This window comes from Papio anubis, chromosome 3 (assembly GCF_008728515.1).
Source record: "Papio anubis isolate 15944 chromosome 3, Panubis1.0, whole genome shotgun sequence".
NCBI classification, from domain to species: domain Eukaryota; kingdom Metazoa; phylum Chordata; class Mammalia; order Primates; family Cercopithecidae; genus Papio; species Papio anubis.
In genome coordinates, this window is record NC_044978.1 from 25,799,784 (window position 1) to 25,823,307 (window position 23,524).

The 23,524-nt window shown below is 36.8% G+C and overlaps 1 protein-coding gene across 3 annotated transcripts in view; it reads left to right on the plus strand.

The window, feature by feature from the left end:
* Positions 1–23,524, plus strand: part of MARCHF1 (membrane associated ring-CH-type finger 1) — an 820,720-nt gene that overhangs the window by 709,860 nt on the left and 87,336 nt on the right. Inside the window, exons 1-3 of one of the 3 annotated variants that reach the window (XM_021938130.2) lie at positions 20,225–21,134; positions 21,321–21,400; positions 21,677–22,444. In XM_021938130.2, coding sequence (XP_021793822.1) covers positions 21,696–22,444 — 749 coding nt within the window. In that variant the 5' untranslated portion in view covers positions 20,225–21,134; positions 21,321–21,400; positions 21,677–21,695. Of the gene's footprint in view, positions 1–20,224; positions 21,135–21,320; positions 21,401–21,676; positions 22,445–23,524 lie in introns of those variants that run through there. The other 2 variants (XM_021938129.2, XM_017959171.3) reach the window with 2 other exon arrangements.

The window sequence follows — 23,524 nt, forward strand, 5'->3', positions numbered from 1 at the left end:
TGTGTAAGTCTGTCTTTTCCCCTGGAGAGCAACAGAAACCTAAAATCAGGTCTCAAATTACCTTCCAGAGAAAGGCAGAAATAAGTCCAGTCACTGGCACTCCCACATATTTATGAGCACCTGCGTACTTAAGCTCAGTTAAATGTGTTGAGTAATGTATCCAAATACAAAGTCACGTTACTAATTGTTTGTCATCTTGGCTCAGAGATCAGGAATTTTGCCTAACCATACAATCACTGAAGAATGAGGCAGCATTAGCATTGTAGGAGTGGAGATGGAGGTTTGTGAGATGTCCACAAAAATAGTAACACAACGTCTCCATTGGTGGACAGAAGACATACGTGTTACATTGACCTTCAGTTCAACATCCTGAGAAGTTATACCCAGTGCCCATCAAAACAAAGAAATTAGGAAAGTCTGACTAATATTTAACTCCAACATAGATAAACCAACTTTCTTCTTTGTCTCATTAATCTCTAGCACCAGTCTGAAGAAGATAAAACCTAACAATAAGAAGAAATGAGATAAATGGAAATCAAAGAGAACAAGACTAACATAGAAAGTTGCCTTTTGTAACTCTTTAGTACTGCTAAATATATCCATCAGATTTGTGTTCCTTAACAAATGTTCTACTCCTCTTAGAACTTCAGAAAGGAACATTCTGTTCCTCGCATATAAATATTTGCTTTGCATTGAACTTAAATATATTTATTAACTCCTGTATAAACACAGGAATTAATATCTTCTTTGTAACTTCCTACTTCTGGTCTTATATGTGGTAATTACAGAGTAGATGCTTGATTTTCAGAACAAATACATCCCAAGATATTCTGAATATCACAAGAGTTCATTTCCCTTAGAAACTTATTTTTTTCCCTGAAAATAGCCATAATTTTTTATACTATTATTAGTCACAATAACTAAATTACAGGAAGTGTACTAACTTTAGTTCTTTTTTCCCTCATATAGTATTCTTATTTGATCTCCCTATGTTCTGTCAATCAAAATCAAACTGTCATTTTATTCTGGAAAAGTGACAGATTTTATAAAGTAACAACTTTGGTATTAAATGTTCTTTAGCTTCTGATAGCAGACACTATTTAGAAACTAGCATGTAAGAAATGTAAGAATGACATATTGTAACATTAAGTAAATGTATTATATTTGCCAGATGTTAAAAATGACTTTAGAGACAACAGAGACTGCACTTATAGGTTGACATGAAAATGAAGTTTTATGTTAAAATCATAAAAAAACAGAATTTAGAAGTGAAGGAAGTGTGAAAACTGAGACTAATATTATGAAGTCTTTTTTTAATTCTTTATCTCATTGCCCATTTTTAACCCCTTGGTGTTTGAAATGGAAAATAAATATTCTCTTTGCGATAGATAATATTTCAATAACCAAAAGGTGGCCTTAACCAATAACTGGCCCAACTTTAAATTATTACCCTAAAGATAAATACATTAACTAATCTAAAATTAAAACTTTGCTATGACTTAAAGTGTCAATAATACTGTATAAGAATCCAATTTATGCAGTCACTTAGGCATGAAGTTGGCAATTCATCTAACTTGGTGGACATAATAGAACGGATCAGACTGGTAAATAAGATGTAGTTGGTTTGCTGATTTTTTTTTTTTTTTGTATGACATGATAGAAATATGATTGGGTGTACTTTAAAATTTTTCCAAGCTAAAAGTATCCATGGCTATCGTCCATAGTATTGAAATTTGTTATCTTTTTTTTTTTTTTTTTTTCCGAGATGGAGTCTCGCTCTGTCGTCCAGGCTGGAGTGCAGTGGCCCGATCTCAGCTCACTGCAAGCTCCCCCTCCCGGGTTCATGCCATTCTCTTGCCTCAGCCTCCCGAGTAGCTGGGACTACAGGCGCCCGTCACCAGGCCCGGCTAATTTTTTGTATTTTTAGCGTGGGCGGGGTTTCACCGTGTTAGCCAGGATGGTCTCGATCTCCTGACCTCGTGATCCACCTGTCTCGGCCTCCCAAAATGCTGGGATTGCAGGCATGAGCCACCGCGCCTGACCTGAAATTTGATATCTTAACTGTCCTTTTATCTTTGCACTTGTGTGGACCTTAGAAGTTTCTTCTGATAGCTCTTAGCCCTGACTATGTGTATATCTTTATCCAACTTCCTTATCATGATTTGCCACCGCACATTTTTGATAGAATCTTCACTATGCATAAGAAGTTGTCTGACTTTAACTCCACACTTAACTAGTCACATGGATATAACTTCATGGAAGCATATTACTGGGCATATAAAACTCTGAACTCATTTAACTCCTTATTGACAATCCTGTTGAGAGACACAGTATTTATAGTATATTATCTGATGTCCAGCTTTTTCTGCTGTACTCTAAAATTGATTCCTGAATTAAGCTAGATAGCAAAGAGAACTCTAGATCCCACAGTTTGTTCTCCTGTTTGGCTGCTTTTTAATGTGTAATCATCTAACCTAGTAAATCCAGGTCGTCTTGCTTCCAATTTAAGTCCAATCTCAACCCAGAGTCTCATTTTAAAAATGCAATTCCTATTCTGAAAGCACTGGCAAACTCTTTGATGAAGGTTTTCTTGGAGTGGTCTGTGAGATGAGGGCAGGGATGAAGATGAAGTTGGAATCAAGGCCAAAGAACATGGCATAAGAATTCCTAAAGATACACTTTTCTCATCTCCATCCCCTAACTCTTCACCAACACAATAGCTGTTCGTCTTTGTTGCATCCACAAAACTCTGAAAACTGATCACAGCTACCAGTCTCACTCTGTCCATATTTCTTCTCCTTATTAGATCTTACTTTCTTTTCAAACTTTTCATTTGTAGAGAAATGTATTCCACCTCTCTTTCTTCCCGTAGTATACTCTGTCTGAAAAACCAAATAGTATAACAAAGACCTGGTAGACAAGCAGGGAAGATTTTTTAAAAGAGGTGGGGAAGGGAGCTAAGCATAATTTATAATGAACAGAACAAAAACATTCCAACACACATGTTCATTACTATTTTCTGAAGGCATAATGTCAAAGTAAAAATTTTTCTGTTACACTGAATTTTATTTTGATATTATGCCTTCAAAATATAATAATGGACATGTGTTGGAAACTCCTTGCTTTACACATTATAAAAATCATGTTGAACACAAATGTTTATCACTGTTTCTCTCAAAGAATCACACAAAGATAAAACTTCTCTCTGGTCACAGTACCAGCAATGTGCTTCTTCTAATTATCCAGCTTGTTTTTATATTATGGACAGTTCAACTCACATAATTATTTGTATCAAGGACTATAAAAATTAGAACCTAATATGGATTACTGTTTCAGCTATGTACTCAAAGAAATAAATCTCATCTTTCCTGCTCTGATTTTCTGTGTCCCATTTGTGGTTAAATACACATAAAGTAAAATTTACCATCTTAACCAGTTACAGTTAAGTAGTAAGTACATTCACATTGTTGTGCAATCAAATTCCAGAACACTTCTCCTCTTGAAAAACTGAAACTCTATACCCATTAAACTCCCCATCCCCCACTGCCCTCCAGTCTCTGGGAACTCTCATTTTCTCTATATATAAATTCAGTTACACTAGGTATCTTATATAAGTATTATCATAGCCTTATATGTGACTTTTTGTGAATGGCTTATTTTGTTTATCATAATGCCTTGAAGTTTCAACAATGTTGATGCATGTAACAAGATTTCTATTCTTTTTAAGACTAATAAATATTATATTATGTGTGTATAGATGATACAGATACACATATACGTACACATACCTCATTTTGTTCATCCATTCATCCTTCGACGGACAATGGGTTGCTTTCACCTTTTGGCTATTGTGAATGACGTTGCAATGAACATGAATGTACAAATATCTGTTAGAAATCCTGCTTTTAATTCTTTTGGAGTGGAATTACTCAGAAGTGGAATTATTTTCCTTTCTTGTGTTGCTATGTGGAAATATCTGAGGCTGGGTAATTTAAAAGAAAAGTAATTTGATTGACTCTTGGTTCTCTAGCTGCCACACACTTTTAAACATACCTGTACAGGAAGCATGACACCAGCATGTTCTCAGCTTCTGTCGAGGGCCTCAGGAAACTTTCAATCATAACAGTAGGCAAAGCAGGCATTAGTACTCACATGGTGAGAGCTGGAGCAAAAGAGAGAGGGAGGGTAGCTGCCACACACTTTTAAACAACTCACTCATCATCAAGACGATGGGACTAAGCCATTCATGAGGAATCCCCTCCATGATCCATACACCTTTCACCAGCCCCACCTCCAACACTGGGATTACATTTCAACATGAGATTTGTAGTGGACAAATATTCAAACCATATCATAGAGTAATTCTACCTATATTTTCCAGAGTAACCACACCATACATTCCCACCAACAGTGCACAAGGGTTCCAATTTCTCCACATCCTCACCAAGACTTGTTATTTTCTGCTTTCTTGATAGTAGCCATCTTAATGGGTGTGAGATATCTCATTGTGGTTTTGATTTGCATTTCCCTAATTGTTAGTGATGTTCAACATCTTTTCATGTGTTTTTGGCCATTTGTGTATCTTCTTTGGAGAAATGTCTATACGGTCCTTTGGCCATTTGCAATAATTAACATAATTTGTAAATATTTTCTATTTATGTAGGTTGGCTTTTCATCCTGTTGTATCCTTTGATGCACAGTTTTTAAAAATTTTGATATAGTCTGGTTGATCTCTTTACCTGTGCTGCCCATGCTTTTGGTATCACATGTAAGAAATCATTGCCAAATCCAATGTCATACAGTTTTTCCTTATGTTTTCTTCTAGGAGTTTCTTAAATATATTGTTAATTAAACTTTGTCTTGTATTGTTTGTGTCTGTGTATTGTTTATATTTATGTAAGTTGTATATTCCCTGAAACTTATTCTTAGGCAAAATTCAGAATAGGTATACAGATAGGTTTTCTAAATTATCTATTTTTTGGCACTGTTCCTGAAATACTCAAACCAGTAGACAATCTTGTCACATTATAAGAATGTCTTGGCCTGGCGCTGTGGCTCATACCTGTAATCCTAGCACTTTGGGAGGCCGAGGCAGAAAGATCACCTGAGGTCAGGAATTCAAGACCAGCCTGGCCAACATGGTGAAACCCCATCCCTACTAAAAATAAAGACATTAGCTAGGTGTGGTGGCAGGCGCCTGTAATCCAAGCTACTTGGGAGGCTGAGGCAGGAGAGTCACTTGAACCTGTGAGGCGCAGGTTGCAGAGCTGAGATCGCACCACCGCACTCCAGCCTGGGAGACAGAGACTCCATCTCAAAAAAAAAAAAAAAAAAGTCCTGCAACTTATTTTATGTGGCATATTTAAATCTTCATAAATATATTTTATTCTAGTTTAAGATATACCTAATAAGTTTCATGTTTCAGAAAGTTCAGCTTTGAAAAACAACTTAGCAAAGTAGCTAAGTTAAATCATTTGATATTCTATGAAACTGGGAATCACTCCTGTAGCACATAATGTTTCAAAACCACAGACACCTACATTTCTCTCCACAACATACAACATGTATGGATAAAAATATCATTTTTCTTTTTTCTCCCTTTCCTTCTCTCTTTTCTATTCTTCCATTTTCCTTCTTTCTTTTCCTCTTTCCTTGCTTTTCTTCTGGCCGTCTCAACTTTTTTTCTTTACAGCTTTTTCTCCACTACCAATTTTGTTCTTTTTTGTATTCATCTTTCTCTTCATTTCTCTCTTCTCTCCCTTTTTCTTTTGTTCTTCTAATTTTTAACGTTTCCTGTATCATACTCTACAACAGATACTAATAATATCTCACTTTGAACATAGAAATATGTTTTGCTTCTATAGCTTCCAGTCTGTTTTTGCTCACCACAATCCATTTTGCACACTGTAGCCAAATTAAACTTTATTCTTATCAAATTTATTTAGGAGAAATTTAAAGTATTTTAAGTAGAATGGATAGGACAATAGACCATTTCCCTTTAAATCACTCAAGCCAATGAGTTTTGATTAAAACTCTGCCACAATTAAGACACAGAACATTTCTATCAACTGCCCCAAAATTCTCTGGAACCTTACGGAATCTATCCATCTCTCTTTCCACCTCTGCCCTCAGCAACTGTTAATCTGCTTCATGGCACTCTAGATTGTTTGAATTTCATAAATAGAATGATGCTGTATATACTCTTGTAACTGGCTTCTTTCACTTAGCATAATTATTTTGATATTCTTCTATGTTTTTGCATATCTCAATAGTCTTTTTTTTATTGTTGAGTAGTATTTTATTGTGTGAATATACCACATTTTGTTTTATCAATTTACTGTTGAAGATCTTGGTTATTTATAGTTTGGGCCTATTGTAAATAAACTGCCATCTATGAACATTCACGTATGAATCGTGGTGTGGGTAGACATACAATATAATTTTTCTTAGGTAAGTATATAAAAGAATGATTAGGTTCTATGGTAGGTGTATTTAACTTTATATGAAACTGCGAAATTATTTCCTCCAACAATGTACAAAACTTTCAGTTGCTCTGCATCCTTTCCAGTACTTGATATTGCCATGATTTTAATTGTAGCTCTTCTAATGGTTATATACTGGTATGTCATTGTGGCTGTAATTTGCATTTCACTGATGATTAATTACTTGAGGCACTTTTTATATACTCATTAGAAATGCATTTTTTAATTATATTTTAAGTTCTGGGATACATGTGCAGAGCGTGCAGATTTGTTACAGAGCTATATATGTGCCATGGTGGTTTGCTGCACCCATCAATCCATCACCCACGTTAGGTATTTCACCTAATGTTATCCCTCCCCTAGTCCCCTCAGATTCTGGATATTAGCCCTTTGTCAGATAGATAGGTTGCAAAAATTTTCTCCCATTCTGTAGGTTGCCTGTTCACTCTGATGATAGTTTATTCTGCTGTGCAGAGACTCTTTAGTTTAATTAGATCCCATTTGTCTATTTTGGCTTTTGTTGCCATTGCTTTTGGTATTTTAGTCATGAAGTCTTTGCACATGCCTATGTCCTGAATGGTATTGCCTAAGTTTTCTTCTAGGATTTTTATGGTTTTAGGTCTTACATTTAAATCTTAATTCATCTTGAGTTAATTTTTGTATAAGATATGAAAAAGGGATCTGATTTCAGCTTTCAGCATATGGCTAACTAGTTTTCCCAACACCATTTATTACATAGGAAAACCTTTCCCCATTGCTTGTTTTTGTCAGGTTTGCCAAAGATCAAATTGTTGTAGATGTGTGGCATTATTTCTGAGGCCTCTATTCTGTTCCATTGGTCTATATACCTGTTTTAGTACCAGTATCATGCTGTTTTGGTTACTGTAGCCTTGTAGTATAGTTTGAAGTCAAGTAACATGATGCCTCCAGCTTTGTTCTTTTGCTTAGGATTGTCTACATGGGCTCTTTTTTGGTTTCATATGAAACTTAAAGTAGTTTTCTTTTTCTAATTCTGTGAAGAAAGTCATTGGTAGGTTGATGGAGATAGCACTGAATCTATAAATTACTTTGGGCAGTATGGCCATTTTCACAATATTGATTCTTCCTACCCATAAGCATGGAATATTTTTCCATTTGTTTGTGTCCTCTCTGATTTCCTTGAGTAGTGGTTTGTAGTTATCCTCGAAGAGGTCCTTTACATCCCTTGTAAGTTGTATTCCTAGGTATTTTATTCTCTTCATAGCAGTTGTGAATGGGAGTTCACTCATGATTTGGCTCTCTGTCTGTTACTGGTGTATTAGAATGCTTGTGATTTTTGCACATTGATTTTGTATCCTGAGACTTTGCTGAAGTTGCTTATCAGCTTAAGAAGATTTTGGGCTGAGATTATGGGGTTTTCTAAATATACAACAATGTCATCTGCAAACAGAGACAATTTGACTTCCTCTTTTCCTAACTGAATACCTTTATTTCTTTCTCTTGCCTGATGGCCATGGCCAGAGCTTCCAATACTATGTTGAATAGGAGTGGTAAGAGAGGGCATCCTTGTCTTGTACTGGTTTTCAAAGAGAATGCTTCCAGCTTTTGCCCATTCAGTATGATATCGGCTGTGGGTTTGTCATAAATAGCTCTTATTATTTTGAGATACGTTCCATCAATGCCTAGTTTATTGAGAGTTTTTAGCATGAAGGGGTGTTGAATTTTATCGAAGGCCTTTTCTGCCTCTGTTGGGATAATCATGTGATTTTTGTTGTTGGTTCTGTTTATGTGATGGATTACATATATATTTAAATGGATACTCAAATCTTTAGAGCATTTTTATTAGGTTGTCTGTTTATTATTGAATTATAAGTGTGTAAGAGTTATTTCTATATTTTGGGTACAAAGTATTTATTTAATGTGCACTTTGCATTTTCTCCTTTATAGTATCTTTCAAAGAACAATTTTTTAAATTTTTATATTGCCTAATTTATCAATGGTTTATTTTATCATTTGTGCTCTTTGTGTCTCATCTAGAAAATCTTTTCTACTCCAAGATCACAAAGATTTTTCCTGTGTTTTCTTCTAGAAGTTTTTTAGTTTTAGCTTTTGTGTTTAGTTTATGAATCATTTCAAGTAAATTTTTAACATCTGGCAAGGTGAGGGTTGAGATTCATTTTCTTGCATGTGGCTATGTGTTTATTCTAGCACCATCTTTAAAAAAAGGAATGTTCCTTTCCCCATTAAATTGTCTTTCAGCTTTGTAGTAATTAATTGACCATAATTGTGTGGATCTATTTCTGGACACTCTATTCTCCCACTGCTGAGTTAGTATGTATTTTATGGTTTTAGTGCTATTATAAATTAAATTTTTAGGGTTTTTTTTTTTTTCCTATAGACTACTCTTTTTAAAGAACACTTGTCATCATCTTTATCTCCAAGTCAGAACCCTTCACTGATTACATATCAAATAAGGTTGAACAATACTTAACCTGACATCTAAGGCCCAGCATTTTCTAAAATCTTTCTTAACCAATTTGTCACACACATTCTTTGTTTCTGATAAAATTACTTACTCGCTGCTCCAAATGTATACTCTAAACTAATATAAGGTAGAAAGAGGGTCAAGTGTGGGGTGCAAGAATAGGGTATATATGTGAATTAATAAGCAGTAAAGGGCTATGCTATAGAAGAAAGAGTTTAGACATTAAGCAGATTCTGTGTGACTTTGGAGATCAAACTAGGAGTAGTGCAAGAAACCACAAAGAAATTGAGTCCAATAAAATACTAGGATGATAAAATACTGACTTCAGTAAAATACTAGGAGCATTCTAAAAATGCAAGAGATGTTCTCAGATGATAGTGAATTTCCTGTCATTGGCCTCAAGCAGAGGCCAAATGACCACTTATTGAAAATATTATAAATGAGATAATAGTATAATTATAAATGGAATAATAGTATCAGATGAGGTTTAGACCAGGTCATCTTTATAAACTTCCATCTAGTCCTGAGATTGCATAAGTACATGCTAAAAATTTATCTTTTTTAGTCATTAAATATATTTTTCACAACCAAAAAGCCTCTTTCAGATCATTTTTGGCCTATTTCTGTTCCCTAGAACTAAGTTTGGTTTGGTTTGGTTTGGTTTGAGATGGAGTCACGTTCTGTTGCCAAGATGAAGTGCAGTGGCATGATCTCGCTCACTACAACCTCCACCTCCCAGGTTCAAGCAATTCCCCTGCCTCACCCTCCCGAGTAGCTGAGACTACAGGTGCACACCACCACACCAGGGTAATTTTTTGTATTTTAGTAGAGATGGGGTTTCACCGTGTTGGCCAGAATGGTCTCGATCTCCCGACCTCAAGATCCACCCGCTTCAGCCTCCCAAAGTGCTGGAATTACAGGCATGAACCACAGTGCCACAGAACTAGTTTTAATATTTCTTTTAATACCTAATTCTTGAACCTGTTACTCATGAACTATCACAGATATTAATGGGGCTTTAAAAAAAGAAGCTTCTGCAGCAGCATTTCCCATCTGAAGTTCTAAAATCATTCTTCATAGAGTATAATTAATGTATTACTAAATAAGAGAAGCCATTTGTAAATGATTATGCATGATTATTCTTTGTCACACTCATAAATTATATATTGGGTTCTCCTAGTGGATTGGATCTAAACTGGTCAGGGCACCAGGCAGCCACCACTTTAGAATCTTTTGAAACCATAATTAATTTTCAAAATGCCAAGGCCAATTGGCAATAGTTAACACTGCCCCTAGAGCACAATCATGGCCTAGATGCCACTAAGACAAGTTGCCTTGTGTTGTCTATAAATGGATTCTCAGAAAACCTAATTTGAAATTACTGCCTTTAATTATACTGCTGATATAAATAACTTTGATAAAATTAGTGCAGCTGGCCTCCTGTTTGTTTTTCCCATTTGAATGCACTGTACAATGTAATCATCTGAAATAAACATCCATTACAAAGAATGCTTCATTTCAAAGAACATATTATCCTGCTCATCCAGCCAATTGTTATTTTTCCCTTCCCAGCCCCATTTCAATCTCACACCTATTAAAGGGATGAACAAATTACCAAACTCTCGTAATGTACCAACTAGTGAATTAAAACAATACATTGCTGCTGAATAGGGCCATGTATTTAAAAGACACTAATTCATTTTGTCCTCAATTACAGTGTTTTCTTTTTAAACAGACCCTTGCAGCTTCAAAATTGTTAAAGGATATACTCTTCTCCACATAATAAAAGTATGGTATTTCCTAAATAGAAATTCGTATTTTACCAAGAAAGCTGAAGATACAACTTTCGTTTGATGTGGTTTTTGACTCTGAAGTCCAAAGAAAGAGCCTCATGACTTATATAAAACTTTGGACTGAGTTCATTTGTTTTGTTACAGTGTAGAATTGCGACTTCTACAGAGGAGAGTGGAGCCCTTTCTTTTTCGTTCGCTGTGATGCGATTGTTGTCTCTATCTCTACTGCAATCAGGATAGGATTTACCAAGGTCAGTTCAACTTGGTTCAACTATTACCAAGTTCAGTTCAACTCAATTCTGCTATTACCACACTCCATTCAACCGCACAAGTCTTTCTTAGCTACCTGCTACACATAAGACACTAGGAAGATTTCCAAAATGAGTATGACTGTGGCCTTTTTTTCTCAAAGTGGTAATGAAGCACAAAAGAAGATTAACTATAAAACATTGTGGCAATTTGGAAATGGTTAGACAGTAATACAGGTGATAAAATAAGTGCTAGAGCAAAATTAACACCATAGTAGAAGTTGAAAAGGGCCCATGGAGTTAAAGAAAAATGGGTATACATAAAGCTAGGAAGCATCACTGGACCTTGAGAGAAATTCCAAGAGTATGCTCTTACTGTTTTCTCTATAGAGTAAAGGCATAAAAATAAAAGAAGGGGTATGTTTCAGAATAGAAAATGAGCTAGGTTTTGCTGGAATCCTGGAATTTGAAAGAATTGCTGAAGTTAATACCAGAAAAGTAGATGGGATCCAGAATATAGAGGCTCTAAAATCCCAAACTGGTCTTTTTGTATTTAATTTGTTAGATAAGGAGAAACCACTGAAGCCTTTTGACAAAGGAAAGGAAATGACTGGGGTTGTAACTTCAGAGGATGAATCTCAAAGCTCTGAGATCTTCAGTACAGATAAAAAAGGAGAAAAGTTGAAGGCAATGAGAACTGTGAGAATAATATTTTCCTATTTCTCAACAATTAAATGCATTGAATTGAAAGAAGGGCCAGGTTCTGGAGCTGGATCTGTTTGCAGTGAGACTGAGGTTGGACACTAGACCTACAACTAGGACACTCAGGTAATGGGGAATACATAAAGCTTCAAGAGCACAGCAGATAGTCCAGGCCATTAGGTGTGATGGCAACAGTCAACCAATTTATATTCCAAATGTACAGCACAAGCCCTGCCCTGTGGACCTGAGGACCTCATCTCACCCTAATCCTCTAGTGTCTAAGTTTATGTGCTCACAGAAGCAGAACCTGGGACAAAAACTTTTACAAGTAGTTTATTTGGGACATGTTTTCTAGGCAGTAGGAGTGAGAGAGAAAAAGCAGTGAGACAGTAAAGGAGGAGAAGTCAATAAAAGGGTATAGTGCAGCAGTCACTGATGTGGCAACAGGGCTTGATTGAGCAGAATCTTCTAAGAAATGTAAAGAAGGTCTCCAAGAATTGACCACTTGAAGGAATGTGTTGGCGCATTTATCCTCCAATGCCTGACCTTTCTTGGTTGAGGATTGCCTGGGAATTACACCTCTCCACTTGGGGCTACACTTGTACACAGGGTTTCATGGAGCATTCTTGGTTGATAGTTGGCGCAGCTGAACTTGCCATTCTCTTTCATAGACGTTTCCAAGGCAGTTAACCAAAGCCTTGGAACAGTTAACAACTGAACAGCCTTATAATTACCATTGGCCCTTCCTACACATATTTTTGGGCTACTGCGTGCTTCCCCACCCACTTGTACCTCGTCCAACCCAGTAACTGTGATGTTACAGTTCACGAGGCATTATCACCACCCCATTCACCAACAGCAAAGGGTTCCTGGTATGCCTGACCATGAGTGATCTAGCTCCTAAATTCTGTCTTGTGGATCTGCTTTCTGGCACTATTTCTGGTATCAACTGCCTCTCTGTCCAGTTTGGGTTCTCCTCAAAGCATTACTTGTGACAAGACTGTTGGTGCAGGTAGGGGATTTAGGAACTAGCCCTGGGATTATAAATGAATGGGTAGGGAAAAGGAGACAAGGATGAGGAAAAAAGTTAATTTAAGGGTTCATTTTCAAGACAGTAATGAAATTAGTAAGGAGTTTAGTAATCAGTTACTTCCATTGTAACTAGTGAAGTTAATTGATTCCAAAGGGAAGCCTGAGAAATATCCAAAGTATCTCTCAGAATTTTCCACCTGAAAGTCAATGAGATGGATCTCTTATCCACAAGCTCTCAGACCCCATTATTGAGAGTTGTCCCTAGAAGTGTTAACGCCCTCCCATTTAGGCTTGTGCAAGACACGTGGATTCTCATGGAATCAGGAATAAAAAGTAGAAGATAAGTGGCACTCATACAATGTAGGACATTGTCACCATAACATTATTTGACACTTACAAAGAACTATTCACTAGTGCTGCAGCTGATACAAGAAGTGGACTGAGAAGATGTGACCCAGGGTGCCAGAGACAACTGCCTGAATCTGTTTCTCTAGCTGCCAGAATGCCTACATTTTACTAGGAAGCCTGAGTACTATAATGTATCCTCACCTCCTTTACGTAATGGTCCCTAATCATTACCCAGGGAGATGGTCCTTGCTCTCAGAACTAGCTTTATCATCTCCTGATCCCAGTGCTTCAGTCTGCACTGCTGACAAAACTTCTCTTGGATCTTGTCTATATTACTAGGAATGCATGGCAATTTCTGTTGAAAAATGGGAGGTGACATGGGCTGCTACTTCAAACCGGATTTCCTGCCTCGCCCTCCCTGATGACAGTCATTATTCCAACTCTGTTTCCAACTGTATGTTTCAACAGGAAATGTCTCCTGGCTGAGCTTGTCCTCTGCACACCAGTGTAGCGCCACTTGTTGGCTTTCTAGGGCCTCTCAAGACAGGCTAGATTCTGCATTTTTAGTTGCATCTTCCCTATTTGACCTGCTAAAAGGGCCTAGCCTTGCTCTAAGCCACTCCCCTAATGGTGTGAATTGTCAAAGGAAGACTTGGCTTCCCCTTTTTGAGAAGATGTTCAGTTCCTTCCAAACTCTGGTGTGCCAAAAGGAGCATTAGGTGACTTGCCGTGCCGCCCTCTTTCACGTTTAGCTGTCTAGCCTGAGTCTTCCTTTAAAATTATAGACTCGGCATCAAGATAACTTTCTCCTACAACTAAATATTTTAGTCAGCCCACAGTGCAGATGTCTGCTACATGGAATTACTTAGGAATGTTACATGACCCTCAGTGGGTAGTGTGGTAAACTTTGCACAACATAAGGAAGGAAAGCATGTGATTTTCTAAAAGTGATCTGTCTTTTCTTATTGAGCTCCTATTACTGTAGATGTGGGAAATGCTTGATTTTTTTTTTTTCAAAAGATCCGTTTCCACCAGTTTAGAAGCTAATCACGTTCAGTATTTTAGGATTTCTTCTCATTCCCCTTCCATTTTCTGACACACTGGAGCAGCGACTTCTGTTTAGAGTTCTGCCCTCCAGGTTTTTCCCAGACCTGTTGCTAGGGTGCTCCTGGCTGGCGGACCTGGTGGCCAGCTCTCTTGTCATAGTCAAGCTAGGTCCTGGCCTTCCAGCGCATTTCATCTGTCACTGACAATGCCAAGTGTCTTGGCCGGGTAGTGTTTTCTGTGGCTTTCTGTTATAAAGTCACATTAACTTTAACTCTGGTGACCCCTGGTTACTTTCCCAGGCAAGCAATCTCAGCTGCCTTTTACACAACCCAGAAAGGCAGAAGAAAATGTCTAGATTTTCTAAACCCCCATCAGGCTGGGGGACGGGGGGAACTATCTCAGGTCCATCTGCCTCAGTCACTCCTACCCTAAAACACTGGTGCCACAATAGGCACTGCCCATGCTGGCTGAGAAGCTGGCCTGAAAGGCACATAGTCCTCCCAGGAAGGAAGGAACAAGAGTCATGCTCTTAGTTTTCCCCCCAGAAATATCCTGGTGAGTCTTCCTGATACCTTTCTCTACGCTGACACCCTCTGCCCAAACCACATTCAACCCAGAGTGGATAAATGGAGACTAAAGGCAGTGGAATTTCACTCTTTGTTTTTCTCCTCCTGTCCTGCTCTTCAGCAGCAAGTGGTGGTAAGCAGAGACCCAGTCTTCCTGTATGCTGCAAATTTTTCTTCAGTCATGCCTTCTGTCTCCTTTTGCTATAGATTGTAGTAAAATTATACCCAGAACTCCAAGATCTTTTATAGAAATATAAAGCAAAAATTGAGAATTTAGAAAACATAGTTTTCTTTGTTTAAAAAAATCAAGCTTTCACAAATATTCTCTCACTGAAATCTCAGGGGATAAAAACCTAATACAAAATTCTAAGTAGGATAGGATCTCCTTTAATCTAACTAAACCGGTGGTTCCTAACTCTGGATGGACGTCACAGTCACTGGAGCAGCTTTTAAGGATACTAACATCCAGGTGCTGTGCCGCAGGTCCAATCCTCAGAGATTTGAGGATCAACCTGGGCAAAGGTATTTTTTAAAAACTTCCCAGCAATTCTGATTTTTAGCCAGGATTGAGAGTTACTGGTCTGAGACTGTTATATGTCTTCCTTCTGAACAGAATACCATTGAGTTCATGTGTGGGGAGAAAAAATGACTTACTGAGAATTAGTAAAAAGAATTATAGTATTTCAAGAATAGTGTCCTATTACAACTCTTAGACACTCTACAAAACAGTTATCAGATCAATGATTTCATGCTATTATCCTCACAATCCTTTTATGTTGATGTTATTATTGACTACCTTTAATTGAAAGGTGAAGTGGAACTCAAAGACTTTAAGCAAAGAGTTTATCACTTAAATAATGGAGAACAAAACACAAATCTTGTTTCTTGATGTTAGTAGTTGTCATTTATGACATCATCAACATAACCAAGGACTTACTTTTCTCATTATTAAATAAGAAATTTTAAACATTACGAAATATATAGCCTGAGAAATAAAGATTTCCAATGATCCCACCTCACAGACATAATCACTGCTAATGGCTAGATGTGTACCATTCCAAATTTTTTCTGTGCATACACAAACAGTTATCAATAAAGCACTATTTACCCTAACAAGATGACACTATATACAATTTTGAAACTTGATTTTTCTCCTAAAAATATATTCTATAAGTGTGTGTGTGTGTGTCTGTGTCTGTGTGTGTGTGTGTGGTGTACCTCATTCTTTTTATGGCTTATGTATTTCATTGTAAATAATTAATTAACACGGGTAGTTTCCAACCTCTTGCTATTACAGATAATGCTGTAATGAACAATCTTGTAAATACATCTTTGTACAATTGTAAAAATGTTTCAGCAAAATTAATTCCCATAAGTAGAATTTCCAACTTTAATGGCATATAATTTTTTTTTTTTTTTGAGACAGAGTCTTGCTCTGTCACCCAGGCTGGAGTGCCGTGGTGCAATCTCAGCTCATTGCAGCCTCCGCCTCCTGGATTCAAGCAATTCTCCTGCCTCAGCCTCCTGAGTAGCTGGGATTACAGGTGTGTGTCACCACGACCAGCTAATTTTTGTATTTTTAGTAGACACGGTGTTTCACCATGTTGGTTGGGCTGGTCTCAAACTCCTGACCTCGTGATTCACCTGCCTTGCCCTCCCAAAGTGCTGGGATTACAGCACTTTTTTTATTTTAATAGACTTTATCAAATATCTCTCCAAATAAGTTGTACCAATTTACAGTTACTTCAACAATATATAGCAATGCATGGCTTCCCCACCTCGGTTACACTGGGTATTATCAATCTCTTTAAAATGTGCTGATCTGATAAGTTAACATGGAAACCATTGTTAATTGAATTTACATTTATCTGTTTATTGAGATTGATCATCTTTTTACACAGGGCTTTTGGCCATATATAATTCCCTTGCTGTGAACTACTTACCTGTTTTGCTCATTTTTCTGTAAAACTGATCAACTTTTCCTTCTTGATCTGTGAAAGACCTCGAAATACTAGAGAAATTAGCTATTTGGCTATCATATAGGTAATAAAATATGGCATTATTTATGAATTCTGGTTTGTCCAGGATGGTTTTGGTATATGGGTGTGTGTGTTTCCTTTTTATAAATTAGAAGTTTTTATTTTTTTAATCATCATATTTATCTGTGTTTTCCTATATTACATTTTGTTTTACATCATCATAAGTAAAGGAATTTTTCTGCCATATTATAAGCATTAATTAAATATAAATTTTTTTCATACTTTGATGGGTTTTTTTTCTATATTTAAATCTTGCATTTGCCTAAACTTTACTGTAAGCAGTAGACTCAGGTTTGCATTCCTCCAAATGACTAGTCATTTTTTCAACACCATTTTTTTAATAACCTACCTTTTCCCACTGACTAGAAATGCAACTTTGTCTGTACCGAGAAACAGAAAGATACATATAGACAGATAGATTCCTAGCCTCTCAGTTCTGTTCTAATGATGTGTCTTTCCCTGTGCCACATTCATATTCTGTTAATTTCTAGAATCATACTACATTTAGATGTCTGGTAAAAGTACTCTCATTTCTGGAACCTACTGAGTTTTATTAAATAATTTTCCTGGATCTTTTCTCCTGTGTCACTTTTTCAGTTGATCTTTCAAAGTATTTTTACCATATTTTAAAATAAAACAACCTGTTGGGATTCGATTGCTCAAACTATCCCTTTTCTCTATCCTCACTGCATCCTGAATATATGGAATCCTAACTCTGCTCTTTGCTTTCAGCCAACCCTGAACCTTCCAATTCTCAGCTGCCAAAGTGAGCTTTCTAGTACCCAGATTTAATCAGTTCTATTTGCTGCTGAATACTTGCAGTAACTTTTCATTCTTTTCAGGATGCAACCCAACATGTCAACGTAACATTCAAAACCTCCATCTACTTTTTCATCTTGACTATGTACCACTTCTTACCTCACTCAACACCTTTCTCCCAGTCATTACAAACTTTCTGTAGATCCCATACCAAGACGTCTTCTCTCTACTGTGTCTTTTGACACATCCTTGTCCTTGCCTGGACTGCCATCCCCCACTTGACTCACACTCACCTTGTGTTGGACAGGCGTCTCCTTCTCTGGCAAGCTGACATTAAATCCCTGTTCTACTCTACGTTAGATGTGCTTTCTTCATCAGAACCCCATTATTGGGCACTATCAGGTTACACCAGACTGTATGAGTTTCCATTTGTTTTCATCCTCACAAATTCTGGTGAATTTTGTTTTGTTACTTTTGTGTGTGTGTGTGTGTGTGTGTGTTTTAAGACAGGGGTCTCCCTATGTTGCCTAGGCTAGCTTCAAACACCTTGGCTCAAGGAAGCCTCCACCACATCCTCCCAAGTAGCTCAGACTACAAGCATTCACCACCATGCCCATTTGCTATATTTTTGATAATAGACATCCTAAGGATAGTGAGATAATAGCTCACTGTGGCTTTGATTTGCAGTTCTCTAATTATAGTGATATTGAGCACTTTTTCATATATGTATTGGTCATTTGTATGTCTTATTTTGAGAAATGTCTATTCAAATCATTTTCCCATTTTACAATCAGATTCTTATTATTATTGCTGTTAAGCTGTTTAGGTTCCTTGTATATTCTGTATATTAGTTCCTCATTGGATGTATGGTTTGCAAATATTTTCTCCCATTCTACAGACTGTCTCTTCACTACATTGATTGTTTTCTTTGTTGTGCAGAGGAAACAATCATTTGCACAAGCAAGGAGAAAGCTTTGCTTTTTAGTTTGATGTAGTCACATTTGTCTATTTTGTTTTTTGTTGTCTGTGCTTTTGAAGTCTTTCCCACAAAATCTTTTCTAAAAGATCAATGTCCTGAAACAATTTCTCCATGTTTATTCTAATAGTCTTTTAGTTTTGGGTCTATATTTAAGTCTTTAATTCATTTTGAGTTGATTTTTATATATAGTGAAAGATAGAAGTCTAATTTCATTCTTCTATATATGGATATCAAGTTTACTAAGCATTGTTTACTGAAGAAGATGTCCTTTTTCCAATGTGAGTTCTTGGCACCTTTGTTGAAAATCAGTTGGCTATAAATACATGGATAATTTCTGAATTCCCTGTTATGTTCCATGGCTCTGTGTGTCTGTTTTTATACCAATGCCATGCTCTTTTGATTACTATGACTTTGTAGTACATTTTGAAGTCAAGTAGTATGATGCCTCTAGCTTAGTTCTTTTTGCTCAACATCGCTTTGGTTATTTTGGCTCTTTTGTGGTTCTGTGTGAATTTGGGTATTGTTTTTTCTATTTCTTCGGATAATTTCCTTGATATTTTGGTAGAGTTTGCATTGAAACTGTAAATGGCTTTGGATAGTATGGTCATTTCAACAATATTAATTCTTCCATTCTATGAGCACAGAATCTTTTCATTTTTTAATTCCTCTTCAATTTATTTCATTACTGTTTTGTAGTTTTCGTTGTAGAGATCTTTCACCTTCTTAGTTAAATTTATTCCTAAGTGGGGTTTTTTTTGGTCACCATTATAAATGTGATTTCTTTTTTGATTTCTTTCTCATCTACTTTGTTTCAGCGGGGTTTGGAAATACTATTGACTTTTGTATGTTGATGTGTATCCTGCAAATTTACTCAATCTGTTTATCAGTTCCAAGAGTTTTTTTGGTGGTGTCTTTAGGTCTCTTAACAAATGGTTTCCTCTACCTTGAATATTTTTAATCTTTTTAAATAATTCCTATTTGCCTCTTAAGATTAGCTGAATCGTTACCTCCTTATTAATTTCCTGTAACTAGTGTCATAGGGATCCCCCCTCCCACCTCCTGGGACCTAATCTGCTGCAACATGGCACCATTTTGAGAGCAGAGCCACTACCAGAATACATCATGACCTGGGACCCAGTAGTCTCTGCATCTGCATTTCCCTGGGGCTTTGTCATCTTAAGTTCTAGAGGTTAGAAACCAAATAGGGATCCCACTGGGCTAAAATCAACATGTTAGTAGGGCTGAATTCCTTCTGGAAACTCTAGAACTCATTTTCTAGCCTTTTTAAGCTTCCCCATGCCGCCTTCCTCGGGGTTCCCTTTTTTTACCTTGAAAGCCATCAGTGTAGTATCTTCCCTCCTTTCTTACCTCTATTCATATTCTTCATCTTCTCTCTCTGACCTTAACTCTACTGCCTCCCTCTCATAAGGATCCTAATGATTGCATTGGGTTTACCAGTATAATTTGCATAAATCTCCTTAACTCAAGATAGTTAACTTAATCACATCTGCAGAGTCCCTTTTACCATAACAGGTAAAATATTTACTATCCAAAGATTAGGATGTTGAGATCTTTGGGGGACCATTATTTAGCCTACTATACCTTCTCTTCAAATATTATCTGATCTCTTGAGTTAGCATTTGTTCCTCATTCTCTGGATTTCAGAATAGTGAGTATGTATTTCTAATATGAGAATTTTTAGAATGACTTTGAAATTGGGGTAATGTTTCTACCTTTACTGTTATTTTCTTGGTGATGAAATTGTGCGTTTCGTCTATGCAGTCAAGCAGGCCTGAATCTGGACCCAGATCTCCACAGATAGTGGAACCAAATACGGGGTCCAGATCTCAGCTTTACCACCTATTAGTAAGAAGCAGCACCAATTTTTCAGTTTCTTCAACTGTAACATGTATGTAGTGATAGTATTTACTACAAAGATTTATTGTGAGTATTAATGAATATATGGAAATGACTTGGAACAGTGATAAGCACATATTATCCACTCAAAACTGTTAGTTATTATTACTTTCCACTTGTGAGACTATTGTAGGATTAAAGAGACAGTAAATAAAGTTACAGCACAACGTCTGGAACACAGAAAATTATCCCTACATTCTAGGTTTTTATTTATCATCATGATCTATGTTAAACACAACAGGTTAAAGTCAAATAGAATGAAGAAAATATTGTGTTTCAAAGGTAGGACTTTAGTGAAATGCACTCAACTTTATGCTAATAATCTGATGTTTCAGGCATTCTTACTCTCAGACTTAGTGTGGTTATAGGGTTAAAGATATGAAAGGTCAGTAGTGTTGCAAGGGATATATTTTATTAGTTTCATTAATGAAATTTTAATAGCAATAAATTCAGGCTTTTAAATGTTACAAAGTATTTTCAAATATCTTATCTCATGGGGCCTTGATGTTAGCTTCAGAAAGTATCTAACAACCTAATAGCTATTGGATTAGACTCCTCAGACTGTTAATATCCTTGTCACAGAATCGTTCTTTAGTCCTTATGTCATAGGGTCTTCAAGTATCATTCATTTGTTTCCAAAGCAAATTGAGCTATTTCACTCAAATGATTACAGTAAATAGAATAGAAACTTGTGGAATCATCTTCCTCTCTCGTAAATGAAGTAACAACGAAATAGCACAGCGTCTCAGCTGTTCCAGGTTCCTCAAATAAGTTTTACTTTTGCAAAACGAACCTCTAACTTCCTATATTCTCTGTTCTGCATTATAAGCAACATGACCAGCAGCCACGTTTGTTGTAATTTTTTAAATATGTGGAAAAAAAGCAAGATATCAACCATGTATTACCTTAACCAAGATGCCAAATTATCTAACTTGTTTCTCCAGGCAAGCAGCCCAACAACAGGGACAGCTCCCAGGAGCCAGTCAAGGTTGTCTGTCTGTCCATCCACTCAGGACATCTGCAGGTAAGTGCTGAACAAATTATCTTAATCAATATTCTTTGGATCAGTATTTGTATTCTTGATTTTTGTTCTGAGAATGTGTGTCTCTTGCTTCTGCTTTACATGGTCCATAGAAAATTTATACTGGCTATTTTTTTTCCATTTAGTTCATTTTCTTCAATTGTTCTTTATTTATCTACTTCTGGTCCATGCTGTCATTTTCATCATTCTCTCTCTCTGTTTTTCCATGGTTTTCCTCTCCATTCCCATTTCCCATCCTTTGCCTGCTGCTCTGTCTAGATCTGCCATCTTGCATGACATGTCAGAAGAGTCATTTGAGTATTGCACCCCTGTCGTGGTGCTGAGCCCTGCTAGGAAGGAGTTTGGTAAGAAATCAGTAAAACAAAGACCTAGGAGGAGGAGAAAAGCCTCTGAGAGATATGAGCATGCTGCAGAAGAACAAATAAGAGGAAGAAAAAATGACTTTCACCTTCAAATCTCAAGCCCCAGATGGAGGGAGCTTTACACAGATTCTTCAGATTCATCTTCCACAGATGAGAGTCGTTGGATTCAGGCAAAAAGAAGAGCCCAGGTTAAATTCAGACTGTCAAGAAGAAGGAGGAGAAATAATAATAAGCCATGTGAAAACTTAGCTGGGTCTTCCACTCCTAATGGAATTGAGCTTGTTGATCTGGGATCCAAAGGTAAAGAGCAACAAGAGCTGATCGAATGTGAGAGCTGCTCTTTAAGTCTCCGCAGAGGAAAAGGTACAAGGTGCCAAGAATGCAGCACTTCTCTGACTCAAGGATCCTCTGAAATTAAGAGATCCTCAAGGAATCATGAGAAGAGCAAAGGTAGATATCACCACAGAGATCCTCAGCTCTTGCAAAGTCTTAGGAAAAATGAAATAATAAAGAAGACATTTTCCGAAACAGATTCCAGCACTGAAATGCTGGGAGTTCCAGAAGGCAGCAAGGACATGAATGATGCAGGGCTCCAGGTGAATAACCCTGTTCGGAAGCCTCCTGCCACCTATGACGATGGGTCTGATAATTTAGAAGTATGCAGGTCAGTCACTGTAGAGAAAGACTTGATGTCATCCAAATATGGTTCTTTTTGCATTGAGTTAGGTGCATGTTTGACACCTACCCTCAAAACTTTAACATTTATTTACACTGTTCTTTTTCTGATTGGATATAAAAGGAGAAAAAGTGGGTATGAAAAGAATAATGCAGATACAAACATGGGTTTGAAAGCTGTTACCAAGTGCAATTAGATATCCCCTTCCTTTTAACTGAATAATGATTTATCCTGGTAAGGGGGCCGACTCAGGTGAGTCTTGCACTCATTCTAGTTAGGACAGTAATAGTGGGGGAATTAAGAGTGAGACTGTGTGAAATGTTAGACTTTTCAATGCAAATTTGGTGAACTGCTGGCATCCTGACAGAAAGATATTCAAGGCTTGAGTTCTTTAAGGTCAGATTTTTGTATCAGAAAATAATCTTCTCTGCAGTTGGCTTTAATTTGTTCTCCAATTGTCTGACTCAGCAGGGTAATTGAAGACTCAAAGGACACAGAAACAGGTCAGGGACATATCAGTGGGGTTGTAAGAGCCTGCAGGGAAGGGGACCACATTAACTTTACTGATAAACATATACTGAAAGGTTTCAGCATGTGGATATTTTTTAGCTATGAGACAGTTTTCTTGCTCTTTTTAACCCAACAGCATACATTTTCAAAATAACCTTACATAAAAAGAATTACAGGAATATCCATGGTAGTGTGCATAAATGAAACAATTTCAAACAAAACAATATATTTTTACATTTTCATATGATACCTAACCATTTAAGCTGTTTAGATTCTGTAAGGGAGCAAATGAAGATTTTCACTGTGCAATACTTGGTATGTTTTGCTTTGTTTTCATAAAAGCAGAAGTTACTTCATAAAATATATATGCATGTTCATGTGAATTACATGACCCAGAGAAGTCGGCTCATGTCCATTCAGGGAAGGAATGAGAAGAATTAAATGCTACATGTGAATAATATAAGAATGGTTTGTTTCTCTGAACGTTTTATTGGATAGTCATTCATAAAATCCTCATTCATTTATGTATTCAAGCATCTATTATGCATTGGGCTTTTA